Here is a 24,709-nt window from a genome sequence, read left to right as displayed (position 1 = left end):
GCATGATAAATATTATTTATTGTCGTTGTGTGCCTTTTTTGGGAGATGTCTAAAAGGTATGTAAAATGATTCCTTGCGAATGCGCCGAGTGTCTATAGTGTATTTTTGTATTAATGTGATGCGAGGTTAATTTACCAGTGTGACACTAAAACAGTAGCTAATGGCACTTTTTACTTAAGGCCATGTCAGAGCCCATACTTGTTTGCTGTCTTGAGTGAAAAAGTGTAGTTAACACTTCAACTTTTACCAGTCCATTTTCAGCTATGGATTTGTTTTGCCAATTGCCAAAAAGACAACAATTTATTAAGAGCTCAAATGTTTCCAGGAAACCAGCAGTAGACGTGCGTCTTGTCTTTGTTGCAGTTCCACCAAAGCACCACAACATTGCGCTAAACCCTCAAACATCCATCCAACACACCATTTCAATTCTCATCTCACTTTACTGTAATCTTTTCTTTTTTTTAAACATGGTTTGTCTTTATTTACAGTTTGAGAACAGATGCCCATGCATGTCTCAGGAAGGCCTGGAAACAAATGGGTTTGGGTGATGTAATAAAGAACAGTTAGTGTCTTCCTCCAGTCCACATTGTACATTTACAGCAAATCTGGCTGCATTATGACATAGGGTGGGTTATCGCTTCTCCAATTCCACCATCTTCAAGATATCAAAACAAAAAACACAAATTTGTCAGTAAATAAATAAATACAACTTTAAATCTTTATCTTTACAGCATCATCTCAAGTTAATGAACATATCATGAAAATAATAGACTTTGATTCTTAAATAATCTTGATTTCAGCAAATAAATCTATGAGTGATGATTTAGCAGTTGGGAATATCATCCATAGCTGGACTATGGTTTTGGTTTGCTGTAACATTCACATTCAGATTAAATTACACTTTTCCTCTCTTTCTCACTCACACACGCACTCTCCCTCCCTTTCTATATTCTCTCCCAAGACATGGTGATGGTGGGCCACAAGATGAATGAAAGGCACCAATGACGCACAAGCATGACATTAGAGAAGTAGTGCATTATGGGGGATTGGTCTTAAACAGGGTTCTCCCAACACATAATCCCCTCTCTGCTTAGATCCCTGAGAACCCTGTGCAAATAAAGATTGTGGATATTGTATTTCCAATGGTAGGAAATAACAGAACATGTTATAAATATTTTTAAAGTAGTTTGTGAATCTGAAACAAGAGTTTCCTCTTGCTGATTCTAGAATATTCCTCAGGCAAGCTTGACAACATTTCAGCCTTTTGACTCCATTGTCATCAACAGAAACCCAAGCCCTAAAGTTAATCTGGACAGAGGACCACACACAGAGCCACAGACTTCTATATCACTACTGAAAACTGAAAAAGGCTTTAAAAGAAGGTTCATGATTCCACGGTTTCAGTGATCCCCAGAGAGCAGATAGCAGAGAGGACTGGATGGGGTCTGGACATGGGTTGTGGTCCTCATTTACATATCCTGTCTTTTTAGGCTTGGAATCAAGCAATGCCAACAACCACAACGTAAAACCTGGTTTTAGTTCTGAATTAAAGGAGGGTTGATGACAGTGTACTCTATCCTAGGTGCTTCAGATAGGGGGGGGGGGGTAACGATGAGGGGAAGGGGGGAGACCGAAGCTAGTCCTGTTAGGTTCACTCACAAGTCCCACGTAACCCCTCTTTCCAACCTGACAAAGTTTTATCTATCAGCCACCTGTCTCTGAGAGCCCCACATTAACCCTGACCAATCATAACTCTCCAAGCCTTCCTTCTGGCCAATTCCACATTAGCCTGGGGGCTATAACCCACCCCCATCCTGTTCCTTACTTCCTATCACGGCAGCGTAACTTCACGTCAAGTCTGACCAATCACAGAGAGTCCCTGATTCTGACGTCACTCTGCCTCTAACACTGCCCCTGCCTCATTCTGCTCTGTGTTTGCCTCAGAGCTCTCTACATCAGCCTCACTCTCCAGCTGTAGATTAACATCAGACTCTGCTACTTCTGTCTGGACCTCTGACTCGTCTTGTAGGCCTGGCTCACTCTCTGTCTCTGCCTCGGCCTCTTTCTCGGCCTCTGTCTCGGCGTCTGTCTCGGCCTCTGTCTCGGTCCTTGCATCTGACTCAGATTCTCTCTCAGTTTCAACTCCTGTCTCGCTTCCTACCTTAGCATCCGACTCACACTGAGCCTCAGTCTCTGCCACAACCTCTAACTCACTCTTTGCCCCAGCCTCTATATCAGCCTCTAGCTCATCCTCTGCCCCAGCCTCTATATCAGCTTCTAGCTCATCCTCTGCCTCTGTTTTGCTATCTGCATCAATATGTATGTTAGCTTCAGTCTCTGCTTCAGTCTCTGCCTCAGTCTCTGCCTCAGTCTCTGCCTCAGTCTCTTGTAGTTCTTCTGTGTCAGCCTCTACATCCACAACAGCTTCTAATTCATCCACATCCTTAACCCCACCCCCAGCGTCAATCCCACCCCCTGCCTCAGCCCCAGCCCCAGCCTCATCCACACCAATAGCCCCAACCTCATCCCCAACCCCAGCTTCAGCATCAACTCCATTCCCAGTCTCAGCCCCAGCTTCAGAAACCCTAGACTCAGCCTCAGCCTCTTGTTCCACAGCAGTCTCAGCCTTTTCTTCAGTCAGTGCATCTTCAGCAAACTGTGCATCAATCTCCGGTTCTGCTAAAGGTTCCACATGTGATTCTTCCTCCGGTTCAGTTAAAGGTTCCGTAAGTAATTCTACTTCTGGTTCTGCAGGTGGTTCCCCCTCCAGTTCTCCGGTTGTCTCTGCGGGTTCTACATCCGTTTCCATCAGTGGCTCCACTATTTTTGGTCCCATTTCCGGATATGACTCCTTCCTGCCAATACCTGGAGTAAAGAGGGATAAGGAAAAGGGAGGGATGGTTTGACAGAGAGCATATTTCATTTATTAGGAAGGTGTTGTTGTGATGTGTGTGTGTGTCGTATACATACCAGCAGGGGTCAGCACCAGTGCCTGTAAGATGTCAGACAGAGAGACAATCCCTACTATGCTGGCATTCTCATCCACCACTACCAACCTGTGGACCTGGACGAGAGAGGGGGAGAGGATGAGAAGACAAAACAGATGATAGAAAACTAGCCTCTAAGCCTCTGTCGGTGTGTGTGTGTGTGTGTGTGTGGTGTGTGTAAGAGTAATATGCTTTGTCTCCTGTAGTCGCTACTGTGTGTGACTCTCACCTCAGCTTTGACTATCCTGTCTACAATGGTCTCCAGAGTCTCCATCCTGTTACACTTCATGACTCCCTCAAAGTACTGAGACCTGTGTCTGAGGGCCTGGGTCACCGTGATGTCCAGGTTGTTATAGGTCTTCTCAGCGGCCAGGTTCTACACACACAGGTTGGAGAACTTCTTGACAACCAGGAAATGAGAAGACAGCCATGGTGAAGTACAATTATTATTTCATATTGATGTGATAAGAGGGAACCTACTATGACATCAAATTTAGAGTAGATGTCCACAACCTTCCCTAAGGAGACAAAACACACAACGTCAGAGAAAGACCATTTAAAACCCACACACCCATTCAGTCACACACACACACACACACAGTTGTACCTGATTCGTCAACTACAGGAAGGGCAGAGACCCTTCTCTCTACAAAGATGTTGAGGGCCTTGATGATGGGCGTGTCAGGGTGGATGAAGGCTATGTTACTGTACGTCCCAATACTCAGCTCCTCCAAAGTCTTCTTCATGAACGCTGGCTTGGGCATCTCACACACCTGACAAACACACGCGGAGACACACAAGACAGAAGTCAATCCCACCATGTCCAGTAGATGGCAGCATACTTGTTAGTTTATATCCAGGTTTGAGATTTCTGTTCAGTTCAACGCAAGTGAAACTAACGAACAACCAGATGGGTGGTCTGTGGTTGGTGACAAGAGCTGACCAATCAGATGGGGAGGGGGGAGACTCACAAAGAGCTGACCAATCAGATGGGGAGGGGAGACTCACAAAGAGCTGACCAATCAGATGGGGAGGGAGGAGACTCACAAAGAGCTGCAGGAACTTTAGGATCCTCTTGTGTGTGAGGATGTAGAGGGCGTTCCCACTAACAGGGTCGATGACAGGCAGACGGTGGATCTTGTTCTTGATCAGGGAGTATACCGCATCAAAGATACTGGAGAGAATGAGGGGTGAAGGGAAGAGGAGACGGGGGAGACGTTGGACACAGGATAGAGTGAGGGAGGGGGGAGTAAAGAAGGTAAAAGAGAGGGAAGAAAAGAACAAGGGGAGAGAGGGAGAGGGGAAAGGAAATATGCCTCAAGTCAATAAATCGTTAGACAGTGCATCAAACACAAGACTAAGGTGATTTGGAGATTGAAGACTACACGCACGCTCAAACACATGTATAAATGTGCATGAGGGAGCCACACAAGAATATAAACAGTACAAACAGACCTATACTCATTTAATGGGAATTTATAGATGTGGTTACATGAATAGAATGATATAGTCCCACAAGGCAGAGATTTATAGAATGGAGATTTCCCCAGAGAAATCTCTCCAGCACTTTACCTTCATCTTTCAAATCACTCCTTGCTCTCTCCATCTGCCCTCCTCCTCCCTTCCATTTCCCCGAGTCTCCCTCAGTCTCTCTCTGTGTTTGTGATGGGGCTTATTTTACACACACACTGAATAATTCAGGTCCTTCTCTTGGAAAGCGTATAGACCTCTTTCTAAAATATTTAATCACACCCTCCCTCTCCCCTCCCTACAGCCCTCCATCACACCCTCCCTCTCCCCTCCCTACAGCCCTCCATCACACCCTCCCTCTCCCCTCCCTACAGCCCTCCATCACACCCTTCCTCTCCCCTCCCTACAGCCCTCCATCACACCCTCCCTCTCCCCTCCCTACAGCCCTCCATCACACCCTCCCTCTCCCCTCCCTACAGCCCTCCATCACACCCTCCCTCTCCTCCTCCTCCTCCTCCTCTGTCTCTCCCCCCCTCTCTGCAGGAGCCCCAACAGTACCTGGCATTTGGTGTGATGTTCACCAGAGGCTTGAAGGTCTCCTGAAGATACAGCTCTGTGGACACAACACACAAGTTCAACACAACACGCACATGAACACAACACAGACATATGCTCTATGCATCATAGAGAAAGCCGGGTCCAGCCCACCTCTCCATGTCTCAATTTTGTGTTCCTCCAGTTCGTAGATCTGAACCTGTAACACATTAACACACACCCATGAACTTTGCACACACACACAAACTCAGAGACACATACTGTGCATTACCAAAGGGATACACACAAACATCTACTATACACTGTGTGTTTAGAGGGATGATGAGAGAGACTTAGAGAGAGAGACTGTGTGTGTGACCTACTAATTCTCCACTCTGCTGGGAACTGATGTTTGTAGGACATTCGGGCCAGACATACGTCAAATTCTATCTCTGTAGTTCTTGTAGCTACTTCCTACTTCCTCTACACTCATTAGGCAAGATTAGTAGGCAGCTTCTACATGTCGTTTGGTCTCTACCATGCTGACCTCAAAGCCAGCCTGGACAGGGATTGGTCGGCTGCAGTAGGTCACAGTGCCAGGGGTCAAGGGTCAAGGGAGAAAGATCACCTACCATTGGAGACTTGTAGTACCTGGTCAGGATGTTGATGAAATCTGTGATGGTCAACATACCTGAGAAAAGGGAATGAATGGGAATATGAGGATGAGGGGTGAAGAAAGTGAGGAGGAAAAGAAAGAAAGTGAAAGAGATGGAGGACAGGAGAGGAGAGATGGGACAATACAGCTGGTTAATCAAAGTACATACAAAAAAAATTTGCACAGAGGGCAGACTTGTACAGATTACCTCTCTGCCTCACAGAGAGAGAGAGGTTAAAAGGGGGAGGGATAGAGGGCAGACGCGAAGACAGCGTAATAAGAGAAGGATAGACAAAGGACAGAGAGAGAACTGAACAATAGGGAGGGAGGGAGGGAGGGAGGGAGGGAGGGAGGGAGGGAGGGAGGGAGGGAGGGAGGGAGGGAGGGAGGGAGGGAGGGAGGGAGGGAGGGAGGGAGGGAGGGAGGGAGGGAGGGAGGGAGGGAGGGAGGGAGGGAGGGAGGGAGATGGAGCCACTCTCTCAGAACAGAACACTGCTAAAGATAGAGACTAGACTCTCTGTCACAGACACACTCTCTCTTTATCTCTCTCACTCGCTAATACAAGAGACAGAAACACCCAATGACCCAACTTTCTATCACACATTACCTCTCTCTCCCTCTCTATTCCCCCCTCCATATCCCTCTCTCTCTCCCTCTCTAGTCCACCCTCCATATCATTCTCTTTCTCTCTCACTTTCTATTTCCCCCTCCATATCCCTCTGTCTCACTGTTTGACATCCATTCAGGCTGAGGTGGAGAGGGGAGACTCAAATGGATAAAAAAAAGCTCTATTCCCATTCATGTCCATCTGCTAGTCTGTGAGCACACACGCAGACAAACACACACATATACATAGTGTGTGTAGTACTGACAAAACAAAAAGACAGTATAGATACACCACATTGAGACGAACACTTCTTCCTTACCCACAAAGCTTTGCTTTTTTGACTCCCATAATGGGGCCGCTCGCACCCCATTGGCCACGAGGGCGAAAAACGCCTTCTTCACCTGCAACACAGAAACACACATCTTCCTCATCATCATCCATACCATCACAAGGAACGGAATAGAATATCACGCAGTGAGTCCAGCCAGTCAGACGTAGTTACACATTAATGAGGACATCAGTATGGGTGCAGAGAAGAGCTAATCTCCCACACATGAATCCTTCATTTTAATCATTCTGAGACAGTCCCAGGGTGAAGGCGGTGGGCAGGAAGGATGGAGAGAGAGGGGGATAGAAAAGATGGAAGTTCAGAGGGGTGGAAAGATGGACGACCTACCTGTAAGGTGGTGTCAAACACCACCAGTTTGGAGCTGGTGGGAACGATGTCATAGCATTTGTGCGACTTCATGAAGCGCATGTAGATATCCCTCTCGGATTTCTCAACGGCTGGGGGGAGACACACACGCACACAAAGATAAAGCACACACACGGAGCTTGTTGCCATGGCAATTATCTGACCCTGCTGATGGTGGTGTCTGCAGACCAGCTGAGTCAGTTCCGTACAGGTTACTGAGCTGTCGACGCAACAGAACGTTGGGCTGCGGGGACTCAAGCTCCCCCTCCTTTATAACACCTTTCCTCCCTCCTCCCCTCCTCCACCAGAGAGCTGGCACTCACATCCCATAATAGTGCTGCCTCGCCACCTGGGTAACCAGACCTAATGATACACTCAATCTGTCCCCTCTCTGCTTCTCCGTACCTCATCTCCAGCCACACACACACACCCTATCCGTCTTCTCTGCTGCTCACCTCCAGGCACACAAACAGACAATGTGTCGGGCCACCTGTCTGCTGGCTCTTCCTCTCAGCTCCTACATGGTCACCATCTGGGGCCTAGTACACACACATGACCCGACTGGACTGGGGGACTGGGGGATTGGAGGACTGGGGACTGGAGGACTGGGGGACTGGAGGACTGGGAACTGGAGGACTGGAGGACTGGGGGACTGGAGGACGGGGGACTGGGGGACAGGGGGACTGGAGGATAGGAGGACTGGGGGACAGGAGGACTACTAGAGGACTGGGGGACTGGGGGACTACTACAGGACTGGAGGACAGGAGGACTGGGGGACTACTATAGGACTGGAGGACAGGAGGTCTGGGGGACTTGGGGACTGGAGGACTGGGGGACTGGAGGACGGGGGACTGGGGGACAGGAGGACTGGAAGACAGGAGGACTACTACAGGACTGGGGGACTACTACAGGACTGGAGGACAGGAGGACTGGGGGACTACTACAGGACTGGAGGACAGGAGGACTGGGGGACTTGGGGACTGGAGGACTACTAGAGGACTGGTGGACTGGGGGACTACTAGAGGACTGGAAGACTGTATGACTGCCTGACATATACAATCAAGGAGAGGACATCATGACACTAGAGCTCGAAAGTTCTCTATTTCTTTCTCTCTTTCTTACAAATGTATTATGACCCAATCTTTCCAGGTTAAACAGCTCAGGGTGTCTGAGCACGAGGATTTACCTCAGCACTGTTGCCCTGCTCTGCTCTGGACAGCAGCCACCTTGGCAAATCACTGGACTGAGTTACAGTAGAATGGCTCTATTGTGCAGAAAAAAAGCCTGGTATGTGTACTGTGTAGAACTATTCCCATTGACCCATTGCAGAAGACCTAGAATGGTCCCCCAGGAAGGAGAGGAGGTAGATAGGGGGTGGAAGAGGTGGTCGGAATAAAGCTGCATCCATGTTTATGGACCACTGTTTCCAAGGCCCTTAAACTACTAGGTCTAATGAGGTTGAGTAGTCGTCTCAGGAGATGCTCAATAACCTATGACCTCACTCCGCTACTAGTCTCCTTTCATCACAGATTAGTGCAACAGCAGCGCTACCCACCCCCAGTACTACACTTATCTGCCCGCCAAAACAACACTGAAAGCAGGTTGCTTCTCTGAACAACAGGTTTGTCGAAGACAATGAAAGTACACAAAGATGGAGGGGCAGAATTTGCCTAATACACAGCCAGTGACGCTCCATTTTCCCCGACATACTGAGATGGTCCTGATGTTGCGGAGTCTGACACATCGGTATAAGCTAGCTGGCGAACTTAAACTGTAACAGATTTCCACACACACAACTATTCAAACTAAAATACAGTACATAAAATGCCTTCCGTCTATACATCACTCCCCCCATGACTGCAAAAATACAACTAGCTCTATCTTTCTGTGCAGAAATTAAGCTCAAGTTGAGGAGGGCAGACACGACTTGAAGCAACTGTGATGATGTTCTCTCGCAGAGCTCCAACTACATCATCGGATTTCTAGAAATGTTTGCAAGAATCTCCATCTTACCAGCATCGTCAGGGTCCAATTTCTCCAGCATGCCTTCAGCAACAGCGTAAACCTGTAGACAGAACACACAAGAGTGACAACGGCTGCTAGTGTACCGGGGCACTCGTATGTCCCCTCTACCTCCTCACTTGGTATCCGTGAGCTGTGAGCTCCGTATACGAGCGAACTGGCAGCGCAGGAATCAAGCGGTAGTCGGTTTTCAGTGATAAAGTAGAAAATCCTGGTCTACTTGTCACATTTACACTCGTTAATACAGAATAATTTTGAGGCCACGTTGAATCCGTTTGGCTTGAATGCTCATTACCTCGGTTACTATCGACAGTCGCTCCTGTCTCCTCTAGCGATGCCAACAACGTGAAAACCCCCTCAATCCGTGACTGGCGAAAGTGATTGGTTGATTTTAATATGGACGCATGCCGCTTCGTTTGAAAAGGATGTGGCACAGATTTCTCAACACTAAATTCGTTTTTATCATTAGCCTACATCCCTGATACTTTCCCCTGGAAACGTAGCTTATACAGTAGGCTACCTACAGTGACAAACTACCAGCTAGTAAGCTTGATCGCCTAGAATTCCCCTATAAACAGCCAATGGTACATTCCACTTTGCTGCAGTCCAAGTGAGAGGTAGGCGTGTTAAACAACGCTTTGATCAGTGGGGAAAACAACAGCATTTAACAGATCGTTAAAAACAGGAACAGTGTAAGCAGCCCGGCTTTAACCCTTCGGATAAATGTAGTTGAACTAGTAGTAGTTCAAAACGCTCCGTAAGCTCAACTCGGTCTATCCGTGTAGCCATAGATAGGACACATCCAATTACGTGTCATATCAGGGGAGATAGGCAGCCAGCCAGGAACATCCCGTGAAAGGCGCGGGCAAAAGTTGTAGCCTTTTAGGTGCACATAGAACTTTAGGGAGTACTGAGTAGGTAGTGATAGGGATTGCATTGGATGTGGATGGGGTATGGAGAGTCTGGATGGGGAGGGATACGTGAGGGATGCAGTGAGGGAAAGGAAATGGGGATATGTAAAGTACGTACCATTCGCGAGGGAGCGATGGTGGTGTAAGGTGTGTGGGGAGGCCTGGAGGATGATGTGTGCGGGTTGTAACGCTGCCCTGTGTCTGGGGGAGAGGAGTAGGAACGCAGACGGGCCTCCAGCCTCTCCGGCTCACTTCGATACAACTCCAGGGGGAACGCGGGGGCAGGCTGGGAGGCCGGATTGGGGGGCAGGGAGGGCGTCGAGGGGGGTGAGGACACACTGGACGCTAGGGGGAGAGAGGGTGTAAGAAAAGAGAGAGGGGGGGGGAGAGAGAGAAGAATAGGGTTACATGATTCTCAATGAACAAGATTTGAGATTAGCGTTCTGGACATGTGGACAACAGTAGCTGTCAATCACCCGTTGATAAGGTCATGTCACCCAATCACATTGGTCATGTGTGGTTGTGTTTCTAGAGAGGGACAACGCTTGGCAACTAGCTAACAATGTCTTCTACCAGCATCCTGCCCGTTACAGTTACACTGCACTCTCTGGTTGACTGTACACAGACAGAGAAAGACTGAGTTTCTCTGGCTACCTGATATGGTGAATGTAACATAGCACCCTGTACACACACACGTATGTACACACACACACACTCACACGCACTCTTTAGGAGGAGTGATCTATGAGCACTTGTCAATTGCAGTAAACGGTAGCTGGCTGATTACTCTAGTTCTGCTGGTTCAGCATAACAGTAATGTACAGAGGAATTCGCCATCGAATGCATTCTAACGGCAGGTTACTGATATCCTGCATTATCTCATTTGAGAGGCATCACACGCATGTGTGTGTGTGTGTGTGTAGCGTTTATCCCTCCCTTCTGCCCCATAAAGACACATGGATCATTAACGTCAGAGCTACTGAATCATCAGCTTACTGCTTAGAGATGACACACACACACACTCATACACTCTCAAACACATTCAAACCCACACACACATACTAGCAAACACTCACAACTGTTCCCTTTTTTCCTCGTCTCTCTCTTTCGCTGTCATCCCTGATTTAGCATACCTCAGAGCAGTGTGTCTGGGTTAGTCAGGCTACAGATGGAGAGCAGAGTGGGTGGGTGTGTGTGTGTGACAGAGAGAGAGGCTGGAACTCAGTGTTTCCAAACCCAGACAAAACAGTGTACCAGTCCATCTGAATTAAACATGGCTCGCTTCCACAGCAGAAAGAGAGAGAGAAGGGGAAAAGAGTAAGCGAGCATAGGGAAGAGTGAGAACGTAGGGAGGCTCAGTGCACTGAGATGTGATTATGGTGATCATCTCAGTTTTATGACCTGGACTAGCTAGTCGATCTCAGCACTGGAGCGGACATGAGCAGACACACAGACACACACACACATACAATACACCCACATTCCCCTACCTCAATCCCGATCTTTCAGTATTTATAGTTTACAGTTAGTCCTCTTCCCTCCTCCTCCAGATGGACCTGATTGGCCAGACTGCTCCGTGGCATTAAGCAGCTGATCAAATAAACCAATCTGACTGGCTGACAACAGCTCCATCAGCTCAAGCACCAACTGGACACTGTTGCACAACCTCTCTGGAATCCCAGGGTTACATTCTAACCCTAATCTCAGTCTAATACAACATTTACTAATAGCAAGCTAGCACGCTACTACTCCCCATTCTGTTCCATACTCTAATATGTTCTATTCTCATATACTGTTCTATACTATATAATACTATGACATATTACACTATACAATACTATGCCATAACTAAATATACCAATACTAGGTATTTGGTGGGGTCATCTCAGGTTGACAAAGCTGGTGATGATAACTAGATGGGCAGGCCGCTGGCTCTGAGTGTTCCACTGAGTCACACACTCAACGTGGGGCATCAGACCCCAGACTGAGAGAGACTACTACCATGGCAACGGACCAGAGGCAGTGAGATGGAGAGAGAGTGGAAAAGAGAAGAGACAGAGGGGGGCGAGGCAGGGAGGGATTTGAAATAAAGAGTGTTTGGGAAAGTGTTGAGTGTGTATGTATGTCTGTGGATATTTGTGTGTGTGTATGTGTGTGTTCCAGGAAATGGCTACCTGTGTCTGGGCTGAGTGACACGTCAAGGGAAGAGCAATCAACAGCCTGTCCCAGCATGCATTGCAAAGCAAGAAAGTAGCCAGTGTCTTTAAAAACAGTTGTGAATATAACACTTCTCTTGACACTTGTCACAGTCACACACACAGACACAAACGCAAACTCTCTCTCTCACACACACACACACACACACACACACACACACACACACATAGACACACACACACAAAAGTGAATTGCTAGTGCCCCCTGCAGTCTATTATGCAAAGCAGATACATCTCTTGTTGAAAGGCAAATTAACAATCTTTGGCAGCACATACAATTTGCAATTTGCAAAATACTGTGAAGAAGAAAAAAAACTCAGTTTCACTTAGATTCAACAGTTGTTTTCATTTGTGATTATAGAGATTATGAGCTTTATAAAAAACTAAGCCCTACTCTTTTACTACCCCTCCCTTTAGTAGTTTCTCTCTAACCCCCCCCCCCCCCCCCCCTCTCTCTCTTTCTTTTTTTCTCCCTTCCTCTCTAAGCCCCTCTCAGATTATCTCATATAGGCCTTTGGCCAGCATCATGATAACAGAAGCATAGACCTCAATGTAGAGCAACAATAGTCAGGTGTGCTCTGGCCTAACAATAGTAGTGAGTAGTGGTTGTGAGATTACAGCCCTGGCGGCCCAGCCGGTGTAATGTGGGGTCACGACTCAACGTGTTTCTACCCGGTAACAGACAGGTTATGTAAGATACACTGTGTGAATGTCAGCATTGCCAGAGGGCCACAACAGCTGTCATTTCAGCCTCTGATTTCCTATCCTTTCCTTTCTTCTCCTTTCATTTCCTTTCCTCTCATCCCCTCCCCCTCTTCCTTGTGTCAGTATGCAGGCTGTTGCAACATGCGTGTGTTGACTGATACCGTGACTCAGCGGGGTCTGAGTGAAGGGAGGAGGGAGGGAAGGAGGGAGGGAGGGGAGTGGGAAGATAGAGGAGAGGAGAGGAGGGGTGAAAAGAAGTGCAGGAAACTAGAGAGGAGGTAGAGGAGGGAGGTGAGTATGGGACCCAGGGAGGATGGACTGATATGGGGGAGGGAGAGAATGGAGGAGGAGAAGAGGTGGTGATGAGAGAGGGAGTGTTTGTGCAGAGGCAACCATCTTTTCAGGTCTCTACCCCATGTAAAGAAGGGCAGAAAGGTGGATATGGTGGATAAGGTGGATAAGGTGGCCACAACCTTTTTGAGGACAGCAGAGTTGCTACAATATCCCTCTCTGCATCGGTCCTTGATCTCTGAGACAAAAAAGTGTGAGTAACAACTGAAGACAACCCTCAGCAGGTGCTTGTACGACACACAAGATGGAGGCATGCGTGTGTGTGTTTGTTGGTCTGTGTTTGTGTGTCTCTGAGTTTGAATCAGTAGAACTGTGAAGTATTCCGTTTTTATAGGTCACTCTATGTCTTCACTTCCACTCGGTCATGTCAGCCTAAATAATTAAACGTGTCTCCTTGGCAGCCATGCACACACACACACTCCTCCGGAATTACAAACAAGACCTCTACACCGTCCCCCTCTAACCTCTTTACATGACATACATACTTTACTCACGCTACACACAGACAAGAAAAACATTTCTATCACGGACACCCAACATTCTGTGATAATGTTACTTAAAAACACTTTTACTCCAACGGACTATCTATTGATACCGTTTATCTTCAATCCACACTGGTTTTCTCTAAATCTCAGCATTCGTGTGATTTCCAAAGCAGGACGCCAAGTACAGCAGGAGTTCTATGACATCACTGTACAGATAACTCTAACACATCAACATCATCCAGCTCTACATCTCAACAGTTGATCTGACTAATGCTGACGGTCTGCTTACTGTATCCCAGAGGCCCATGGGGCTCAGACTGCCTCCTTCCTGTCCGTCTCTCCTGCTCCTTCCTCTTCCTGTTCATCTTCAGGCTGCCGAAGCGTTTCATTGGTCGGAGCGGGCGGATGGCGTAAAGCAACGGTTAAAAAGAGGAGTAACAACCAGACATACTGGAGGCTGAGGCTGGGGTTGAATCTGAGGCTGGGGCTGGGGCTGAGGCTGGGTTGGTGGGAATGTAACCACACTCTAGTAAGTAGATTAGGTAGTCTGTCACACAGCAGATAACAGACCACATTCCAAATCTTTCTTTCCCTTTACCCCTGTGTGTCTTTCTCTCTTCCAGAAAAGTAGAATGAGGAACTGCAACCTTATTTTTCCTCCTTTTCTCCTTCTTCGTCTTTTCTTTTCTCCGTCTCTGCTCTTCCTTCTCTAAGCCTCCAGGACTGGTCTCAACAACACTGGCCAAGCAGACAGTCAGACGGAATACAGTACAGAGAGACCTCCTCTAGTTGTGACGAAGCTAGAATAAAAATGAGTTCACCTCTATGTGTGGTTCTCTACTCTCCCTCTGCCTGTCATTTGCCCCTCCCTTTCCTTCTCCCACCCACTCTCTCTGCCTCTCTCTCTCTCCCTCTCACCCTGTCTCCCTCCCTCTGTAGCTACTGTAACTTTTAATTCCTTCCTTCATCTCGGCAGTTCTGTGATGCACTGCTAGCAGTCCTGCTGGCCTTGTTCCGCTGGTGTGTGTGTGTGCGTGTGCGAGTGTGTGTGCGTGGTTGTGTGTCCTTCTCTTTCTCTTCCTCTTCTGTCTGATGAGAACTGATCTCTGGCACGGAAAAGGCACATGAGATAGATTGGAGGGTGGAAAGAAGAGAAGAAATGGGAGGGGTAGATAAATGGTCAGATACAAGGAGGGAGGGAGGGTGGAAAAAAGGTGTACGGGGTGAAGAAGGGGGCGAGGGCGGAGAGAGAAAGAGAGAGAGAGAGAGAGAGGGAGAGAGAGAGAGAGGGAGGGAGGGTGTGAACAGAGTGTTTTGCTACTTTGTTCCAGTGAACTTGGCAGGAGTCTAGGGGCCACAGGGGTGTGTGCATAAGTGTATTTGTGTGTGTTTGTTAGTCTGTGTGTTTGTGCTTAAGTAGTCTAGACACTATTAACTTAATAAACTCCCAGGCCAGTGGACTAGGAGACTGAGACTTGGTGCATTAGGACCCTGACCAGTACCCCTGTAGCTCCTCTAAACTCTGTAAGCTGCTCATACAGGCAAAGGCAACAACAAACAGGCCAAAACCACCATTCTCTTTACCTTGACTGTCTGCCATTGGTGTTGACTGGTTCAGTTTATTTCTGCCTCCCATCTAGTAAAGCTACCGCAGACACACACACAGGCACATGTGCAGACACACACAGATATGAACGCACAAACACGCACACACATCCACTCGTTCCCACCCCACTGTTGTCCTCTAGTGACCTTGACTAGTTAGAGTCTCTACAGACCTGACCATTATGAATCCCTGTTGGCCCTCCATGAATAAAACCTCTTAACCATGAAGGAATTCTCTCCTTGTTTGTGTGTCTGTGTGTGTGTCAGCTTGACTAAGCCATGCTTAAGGCCTTTCCTTATCTCCTACAGCAGTGCAGAAATACTCTCTCACAAACACACACACTCATGTTGCTGCCTATCGTCTCATATTCTTATGTGTAAGTGATTTGAAGTGTTTATCTTTGTTTACTTTTCCTCTCACATAAAGGAGCCTCGGGCAGAGTGAGGTCAGGTGGACAAATGAAACCCAGAATGTTCATCACCTGCTGTGTGAATGTCCTCCCCAGATCTCTCTCTCTCTCTGTCTGTTTCTTACTCTCTCTCTCTCTGTCTGTCTGTCTCTCTCACTCTCTGTCTGTCTCTCTTACTCTCTCTCTTTCTCTGTCTGTCTGTCTTTCTCACTCTCTCTCTTACTCTCTTTCTCTTTCTCTCTCTGTCTGTCTGTCTCTCTCTCTCTCTCTCTCTCTTACTCTCTCTCTCTCCAGCTCTTCTCTTACATCACAACATCAGTTACGTAACGGTCCATTCCACTTACAGTGGCCTATTGTTGGGTGTAATACTTTCAATGACCACTAGATGGCTCTAGGTAACCAGCATCCAAGCTTCACCAACAGCAATGTAGGGGTCCTATAGTAGAACTCACGGTTCTCCACAATACTGGTTTGGTCATAAACATTGACATCAGAAATGAGCTTCTTCTTGTTTTTGACCTCTGCTGAACAATATCATAATAATAACATGAGCAGCATGGTGGTGGCATCATAGCTAACTAGCCTAGCAGCGCTGGTTATGTAATGATGACAGTTGGAGGTGGTCCAGCAGACTGACTAGTACTGAACATCATCTGGTCTTACAACTGGGAGGCCGCCTGACCTCTCTACTAGCTGAGGCCCAGTGGAAGAACACACACACACACATACACAGACACACACATTGAGGGCGGTACTACTGTGTCATTACTGTCGTTGGTCTACCATCAAAACAAAATTCCAGACATTTCAGGGCTCTAATCAGAACCCCACTTTAGTGTGTGAGTGTGTGTGTGTTTTAGTTATATAAGCTTGAGTGACGCCACACTGTATTGTGTATGTATTATCCTGGTGTGCTACATCAGCATTCAACCGCCCACACTTTTGCCTACACACATGCATGCACATACACACAGACGCTCACACTCACACACTTACATTAAATATCAACCACAGGCCAATATAATTATTTTTTGAGAGATGTTGAGAGGAGCCGCTCGTCATTAGGTTTGTGTGTGTGTGTGTGTGTGTGTGTGTGTGTGTGTGTGTGTGCAGCCTCTTACCCTTCCTGGCACGGGAGAACAGCTTGATGCTGACGGGAGAGGTGGAGGTAGAAGAAGAGGCGGAGTCCCGTGACGCTGAGCGGAAGATTCCGGAGAAGCTCAACCTACGAGGGGACTTGGGAGGGGAGTCCTGGTGGCAGGTGGACAAGGAGGGAGGGTAGGGGAAGATGGTCTTGGGGGAGCCAGGGCTGGTCTTGGTCCTGGCCGGGGCTGATTTGGGGCTGGAGGGCCGGCTGAATGGCCCCCGTGTGAAGAAGCCCTTGGTGGGGCTGGCAGAGTTGCAGTTCCCCTCACCCTGTAGGGAGCACCAAGAGATAGAAGAAACTCTAATACATAAGACTGGAATAGAATAGAATAGCCTTATGTCTAAAATGCTGTCTGCTGTTTGTGAGTCGACCCACTTCATTTACAAAACCAAATCAGTTACGTAATAACGATGCTGATGACTATGATGGTGCCGTATCCCAGATCTGTCTGGTCAGAGTGAGGAGAGAGGTGACTCAGTCTCATAGGAATATGCATGTACATATGGAGACACACACAGACAGGAGCGTCTCTTTCTCTCTCAGTCTCTCTCGTTGCTCTTCTCTATTTCAGTTTCTCACTTTCTCTCTCTCCCTCCCTCTCTCTCCCTCTCCCTCCCTCTCTCTCCCTCTCTCTCCCTCCCTCTCTCTCCCTCTCTCTCCCTCTCCCTCCCTCTCTCTCCCTCTCTCTCAGTTCTCTCTCCTCTCTCTGTCGCTCCATGCCACCAACAGACAGTTTGTCATGGCAGCCACCATCTGTAGTGGAGTTCACACAGTGAGCCTAGTCAGTGTACGAGCCTATTAAAACCGCTCAGCGACTAAACAGTAGTCTACAAGGACAGTAATCATAAAACTTGTAACGTTACGTCACTAGTTGTTCTGCATCACACGCTGACACCATGTCCATATCTGTGTCTGTGAGAAGATCAGTGTGCAGAAATGCCCTAGTCAGTGCTGCAGGTAGTAATCAACAGATTAGCTACATGCTGACACGGTATGTTTACATGGCACTGTACGTTGGCTCAGTGCCAGAGACACAGGCATTTCCCAGAGCAAAGGGACACAAACGCACACTCTCTCTTTCTCTCAGACACACACACACACAGAGACACAGTGTTTACCTGTTTACTGTAAACTTCCCAGAACAAAATAGAATACAGCCACTGTAGTAAAAACAATAATTTCTCCACTAGGAATTAATTTTAAGCCGACCTCAAGAACGAGGAAACAGTGGTGATGGAATTAGGGAACTAAGATAACACTTTCGTTCTTTGCAACCCAACACAAGCAGATAACATACATTTACCATAATCTAGCTTTCTAAAAGTACACCATTCAGCTGATGGATTGTGGAGCCTGCAGTTCTCAGTGATCAACTCTGATAACAGAGAGGGAAAAGGAGTGAGACCTTCATACTTCAAGGTTGAAGATACAGGGAGAGGACAAATAAGGATAATAAAAAAGAGAGAGAGCGAGAGAAATCACTGTAAAGCTGCAAGAACATACCATCATGTCCTAGCACTGCTAACGCTGAAAGAAGAGGTTTATCATCCGATTGAGAGCAATAATCAAACCAAACATGGTAACAATGCCAATGTTTACATAATCACCAGAGGAATAGCTCAGACAGTACGGACCAATACAGAGATCCAGAGCACAATGATGACACAGTATGGTGTTGGAAGCAGACACTGCAGACAGGAAGCTGAAGACAGATTTACAGGAAGTCTTACTTAAAACTTGCATGGTAAGGCAAGCATGGTGAGTTACTTATGAAACAGTTAAGACTATTGGTTCCCTATGAGACAGTATGGAGTATCCCCAGGAGGCTAAACGTGACCTGAAGAACAATTGCATGAGATGCAATGTGAGTAAAGATCCATCTGGCACAAAGAAGTTGTATTTGTAATGTTTTAAATGACTATTTTGGTGTAGAAAGTTACTGTACCTTGTGTGAGCTGTCCTTGTCCACGTGGTCTGCATCCCCTTCGAGGAAGGGCATGGCAAAAGAACTGAGGTCCTGAGATAGAGAGAAAGAGAGAAAGAGAGAGAGAGCGAGGGTGGGTGCAAGGAAGGAGAGAGAGAGGGAAGGAGAGAAAGAATAAAGAGTGATTCCGACACATCATTTGTAACAGGAGTGACAGTCAGCGAGTTTGGAGTCATGTACTGCAGGGTCGGGCTCCCAAGGCTTCCAGAACTAGATCCCTGGACTACACCAACAACAACACAACCTCATGGACACTGGTGCAGAGCTGAAATATAGCTACAGCATACTGTCAGTACTGGTATAGAGAAATAACACCGACGCCATTTACAGCTTCTTGAAAACAGCTTCATTTTATCTACATTTATAAATCATATACAACATCTATATTTTGCGTTTTTCTCTGAACACACTTTGGTGTTGGTGTTTGAGTAGCATACGTTTTAGTATGTATTTAACACTCGGAATGCAACTGAACTTTTCTTCACAATAGATTCAGTTCACAGTGATACAGTTAATCCCTAAACACACACAACACACAAAAGTATCTGTGAAGAGGGTTGGTTTTAGAGTCATTAAACACGGTATTGAAAGGCAGACTTACACACAAAAGCCCTTTGCCCCGTTCTTCCTCCATGTGGAGACTGAGAATGGAAGGATTTTATAAAGGACCACAGACCCAGAGAGAGAGAGAGAGAGAGAGAGAGAGAGAGAGAGAGAGAGAGAGAGAGAGAGAGAGAGAGAGAGAGAGAGAGAGAGAGAGAGAGAGAGAGAGAGAGAGAGAGAGAGAGAGAGAGAGAGAGAGAGAGAGAGAGAGAGAGAGAGAGAGAGAGAGAGGAGTTAAAAGGATAGACAGTGAGAGTTGGCACAAGTCCAGAGCCAGTTAGAGAGGAGTGTGGGGCTCATTTGCTGAAACCTTCTAAACATGACTCAGCAGGAGGCTAACATCACACTTACATTTAGTCATTTAGCAGACAATCTTATCCAGAGCGACTTACAGGACATTCCCCCGAGGCAAGTAGGGTGAAGTGCCTTGCCCAAGGACACAACGTCATTTTGCAGGGCTGGGAATCGGATCGGCAACCTTCTAATTCATAGCCCGATTCCCTAACCGCTCAGCCATCTGACTCCACTTAAAACTGGGACAATATATCACATATTCGGACACACATTCCAATACCCCCCCCCCCCCGCACACACACACACACATACACACACATCTACAAGAGTAGAGCCAGCAGAGTACATTTCACAGTTCAGCCTACATCTCCTCAGATCCATATCAACCGGCACAAAGCCTTGTTGCTACTGACAACTGACTGAAGGATTCAAGTTTCCCCAACCATGTGCAGAAATGAAGGCCAAATCCACAGTGACACACAGATATACACACACACTATAAACCCTCCCATCCAATCACATCTGTAGACAGCCACAAAGACGTAAATGGCCTCGTATATCACAGGGAAGTAGATTGTGTGTCCCAACGCGGCCATACGGGTGACCTTGGGCTGGCAGGACACACTGTGTATGTGTCCTGCTGGCCCTTATCTCCGATCAAGAGACAGGGACGTCTCGGTCATTAAAAAACATGTCCTTCCAGCTCTCCTCCCCTTCTACCGCATTAGAGGTATTAGGAAGGTGATAGGAAGACCCCCATCCAGGTCTACACTGTCAGGGAAGCAGACAAGGACCCAAAAGCAGAGAGGGATAGGAAGCTACTTGACTCATTATTGACACTGTTGTCTCCTTCCAAACTTGATGCTGGAGCCAGAGACTGGCTGCTTCCTACAGAGTCTCAAAAACAAACCCTCCTAGGTCACCAGACGAAACGGTCAATGTTTCCAGTGAAGGACACAAGAGGTTGCAAGTAAAGTTTACACAAGTTTGACAAAATTTGCTTGGACTATCGTGATGATTAAAGTGCACTGTGCTATGTTGAATTCAAACAGTACAGTGTGAACATGGAGTTTTGACACAAATCCATGTGCTAAAATAGACAAAAGCAACACCAATAATATAATGTTTCTCTTACACTACCAATGTGAGTGGTGGTCTGGCAGAACTGGTGTGTGTGTGTCAGTTTGAATGGGAGAAAGAGAGAGAAACTGAACACTGTTGAAGACACAACACAGAACCATCCACACACACTTACCAGTCAGGTCAGGTAGGTACAGTCCTCCAGTCTGTCCCAGGGATGACTACAAAAGGTCTGCTTAGCTGGGCCATAATCAGACTACCTAAACCTCTTCCTCAAGGCCTGCCAAATCCTATTTGAGGAGCCTTGGACCAGTCAGAGGAGAGACCGATCAGGATAGGCTAGGGGTAGGACAGGAGGAGGGAAAGAGAGGAGGAGTGGGTGAAGGGGGTGACAGGGAGGAGATGGGAGTACAGGCAAGGCAGAAGGAGGGGGAAGGGACACGGAGGAGAGGGGAGGAACTAGACTAGTGTTGGAGAGTAGTCGTCAGCAGCTCTCTATTTCTCTCCCTTCCCCCCTCCTCTCTCTCTCTCTCTCTCTCTCTTTCTCTCTCTCTTTCTCTCTCTCTCTGGATGGAGGTCAGTGGGCCGTCTATTCACAGTACATCCTTCCTCCTCCTCCCTTTCTTCCTCTTCCTTGGCTTCCACACTTCTCCCATCTGTCTGTAGCTACAGTTACTGACCAACAACCCTCCTCCTGACCCCTGAGGAGGTCACCAGAGAAGCATCCTCCACTCCAGCCTCTGTGCTTACAGCAGCTGGTCTTAGATCAGCTGACTGTGACCTCTCTCAGACTCACTCCATGTAGCTGAACACACACTCTGACTCTAGATCTGTTCTTAGGTGCCTGGACAAGGCAACGCTTGACCGAGCTGCTTCATTGGTTTTATGGACATTTTGGATATGTGTGTGTGTGTGTGCATGTGTGTTTGTGGGGGGGGGGGGGGGGGGTTCCATGTGTGTCCTTGTATTCATTTTTGACAGTATTTGGCCAAGAAGGTTATTCTAAATGATGGACAGAATGAGGATTTTCCAAAACCTTGCCCCCCTCACAAATAAAACACATGCACATGCGCACACAAAAATAAATAAACGAAAACACACATACAGAGAGAAAGAGAGAGGGGGTGGGGAAATAGTGATAGAGAGAGAGACAGAGAGACAGAGAGACAGAGAGAGAGAGGCTGGATTCTAACCATCTCTCTGACGACAGCATACCTCACACGCCACTGGTAAAGTATAGAGTAACTGTAAGAAATGCCAACTGCTTTAAAAAAAAAAAGAAGAAAAAAAAAGAAAAGACTAACAGGTCTTCATTAAGGTCATGGGAGCAGAAAAAACATCCTGCAGCTGTTGCGCAACATAGATTTGATCTTTCTACGTTCAATTACATGTGCGTAGTAGAGGACCTTGCAGAGGACCGGCAACCTCAGCTAGGCCTCTCCTCAGCTGGCTGCGGTCACTGACACCAGCAGCATGAGCACAGTGGACGTGTTGTGAGGATGGGATCCAGATGGGATCCAACATCTCCTGCTCACTCTAAAGGCCAGAGCGTGTGGCCAGCATCAAGGGTGTGCTCAGGGAAAAGAAACAAACAAGCCCAAACAAAACCGTAAACTACGGTTACATTCCCTCTCGGTAAAGTTTGGATGCATATTTTATTGTATAGTATAGCTCCTAGCCTAAGAGCAGTAACAGGTGTCACACACACACACAAACCGGTCCTCCTGCAATCATGCTCAAACTATTGTAAGTCAACTCAGGTAGGTCATTAGTAACAGACTGGTCACTATTACACACTGATATCTAGCTTTCCTCAAATGTACTCTGACCTCCTTTCCTCTCTATGTGTGTGTTGCTACCAAAGTTCAGTGTATCCAGGGGATTATGTGGTTCCATTGACAGAGGTAGACAGAGCAGTAAACACTATAGTGGCCTGCTGTCCCCATACAATACAACACCAGACTGGCTAGTGCGCCACAACAGCACAGAGACCTGTGTGAGTGCCCTGCTCTGCACACGTATAGACGATCAACACACAATCTCTCTACAGAAACAGACAAACACGCGTTCTTTATACGGACATAGTGACAAACAGAACACCTATTCTGTACATAATGTAGGGCACATTATATGCAGACAACACCTTTATCGGTTCAAACAAGACACTGGCATTTAGCTGTCTGTGGAGGAGTGTGTTTTGGTTTTGATTGATAGGGTTTTTTGGCAGGGACTGGTGTGTAGGCCTGTGCAAACATAGATTGTTTTTTTCAGTCTGTCTTTTTTCAAATAAACAGATGAAGCTGACAAGAAGTCCTTTCATACCACGGAGCAGACACATGGAGAGGGGCTGAGCTATCACCACACACAACAAGAGTGCATTGTTGTTTTTGAATGTTGTTGTTGTTGTTGATGATGAGGATGATGATGATGAAACGCATGAGTGGACCAAGGAGCCATTTCCTGTGACCATGGGAATGGCTCAGAGAGTGAGAGCCTGTGTTTGGAAGGATGGAAAACACAATTGTTCTCACAGGACGATCTTTATGAATCATCAAAAATGAGAGGAGAAAAGCATGAGATTGAGCAGATTGCAGAACTCTGCCCCTATTTCTCCTTGCAGACTGACCTTTTGCCTAATGCACTGTAACACACTGAATCATGGGTAGTGTAGTTTATATATGACTCAGTGGCTGCTGGGTAATGTCGTTTTTCTGTGTCAGTGATGGGAAGGTCATCTCTCCTCCCATGCGGATTAGCCTAGTATTTATTATAATGGATGCATTAACTGCCATTTGGTGATCAGATTACTGGACTCATTAAGCCTATACCTTTTAGGGTTTGATTTGAGAGAGAGGTCTTGTGTGTATTGTGTTTGCTACACGATTGGCAAAAAACTCACGTCCCCAAATGCATGAAACTGAAGAAGTGCATGTAACTTTACGAATTAAATCCATTGAATGTCAACACACCCAATTCCCACGTTCTACTCCGGTGTTCCTAAATGCTGTGGGAAACACCTCTATTCAATGTTTATCTCATTGTTGTTCAACATTGTAATAATACTTTTTATTAAATGTTCATGCTGCTGCTGTCGTAATTAAAGGTGCGCAGTGGCATAAATGCCGTACATTGTTTTCCTGAGTCCTGTGGGGACTTATGTTCCCCTGACACAGATACAAGATAAGTCTAAACTATGACATGAGTATCAGCTGTCCGACAAACACAAACCTGCCCCGCCCACAACCAGGCTATTGGAGGGGGGAGGGGGGACGCATTATGTCCATCAGTAACAGTAACAGTAACAGTCCCTATTTACAGGAGATTCAGCCTGTAGCCTATTTTGGTAGAACGTCATTCACACTCACGGGCATGTTCAACCGAAGCGATCTCCTCTTCCTTATACTCTTCTTCTTCACGTCTCTCCTCTTGGGGTCTGCCACAGTGCTTCCCATCATGAGAAAGTCAGAAAACTCGATGTTTTGTTTTGTAGTCGAGAAACGTTTGATGTCTGTTCGGGAATACCTATATTGTAGGTATATAGTAGCCTGCGTACCACCGACCTCTTGGGAGTGGTGGACTGGACAGCTTGGTGTAGAATATTCAAGCTGGGAACGTTCCTCGCTGCAGGATCATTCCAATTTCCTACTGACTATATCCGCATTCATTTGTTGTAGATGCAACTTCGACGGGATCAATAATCCGTTTAAGAACCCCACCTAGTCTCACGCGCAAATATTCGCCTATCGAAATTTCACAAAAAAAGCTGATTTGTTGATAGGAATGTGCGCTCGCTGGTGTAGGTGCGCGCTTTAGGTTTGAGATGGATCTGCGAAGAGCTGAGTGTAGCACGCACGCTGACTGGCCGCCAGTAAATACTAGCTCTCACCGTGGCGGGACTCGTGCCAACTGATGCGTCAAGCTGTGCGCACAATTCCAAGCTGTCACTTTC

General features: G+C 47.1%; 1 protein-coding gene across 4 annotated transcripts; it reads right to left on the bottom strand.

Moving 5' to 3' along the window:
• Positions 1–420: 420 nt before the first annotated feature.
• Positions 421–24,676, bottom strand: LOC124470426 (5'-AMP-activated protein kinase subunit gamma-2-like). 4 transcript variants are annotated; one of them, XM_047024297.1, is made up of 16 exons: positions 24,126–24,676; positions 18,745–18,816; positions 16,774–17,068; positions 9,999–10,225; positions 8,961–9,012; positions 6,930–7,039; positions 6,573–6,654; positions 5,624–5,682; positions 5,166–5,211; positions 5,016–5,070; positions 4,035–4,161; positions 3,595–3,760; positions 3,468–3,505; positions 3,217–3,363; positions 2,971–3,064; positions 421–2,865 (listed from the first exon to the last, which is right to left on the bottom strand). In XM_047024297.1, exons 1-16 carry the CDS (start codon positions 24,213–24,215, stop codon positions 1,892–1,894), a joined length of 2,634 nt encoding a protein of 877 aa, XP_046880253.1. In that variant the 5' UTR covers positions 24,216–24,676; the 3' UTR covers positions 421–1,891. The 4 variants fall into 4 exon arrangements, with proteins under 4 accessions (XP_046880253.1, XP_046880256.1, XP_046880254.1 ...); XM_047024300.1 differs by lacking the exon at positions 24,126–24,676 and adding an exon at positions 20,936–21,056; XM_047024298.1 differs by lacking the exon at positions 24,126–24,676 and adding an exon at positions 19,385–19,460.
• Positions 24,677–24,709: the final 33 nt, after the last annotated feature.

This window comes from Hypomesus transpacificus, chromosome 8 (genome assembly GCF_021917145.1).
Source record: "Hypomesus transpacificus isolate Combined female chromosome 8, fHypTra1, whole genome shotgun sequence".
Lineage (NCBI taxonomy): Eukaryota > Metazoa > Chordata > Actinopteri > Osmeriformes > Osmeridae > Hypomesus > Hypomesus transpacificus.
This window is presented reverse-complemented; position numbering and strand designations above follow the sequence as displayed.

What these genes read in the sequence shown, in the direction of transcription:
- LOC124470426 (XM_047024297.1), bottom strand. Translation starts at nt 24,215, where the DNA reads ATGATGGGAAGCACTGTGGCAGACCCCAAGAGGAGAGACGTGAAGAAG. An exon ending in ACAGGATAGTCAAAGCTGAG is followed by an intron (nt 3,065 to 3,216) that starts GTGAGAGTCACA and finishes TCTCTCGTCCAG; the next exon opens with GTCCACAGGTTGGTAGTGGT. An exon ending in ACTGGTGCTGACCCCTGCTG is followed by an intron (nt 2,866 to 2,970) that starts GTATGTATACGA and finishes TCTTTACTCCAG; the next exon opens with GTATTGGCAGGAAGGAGTCA.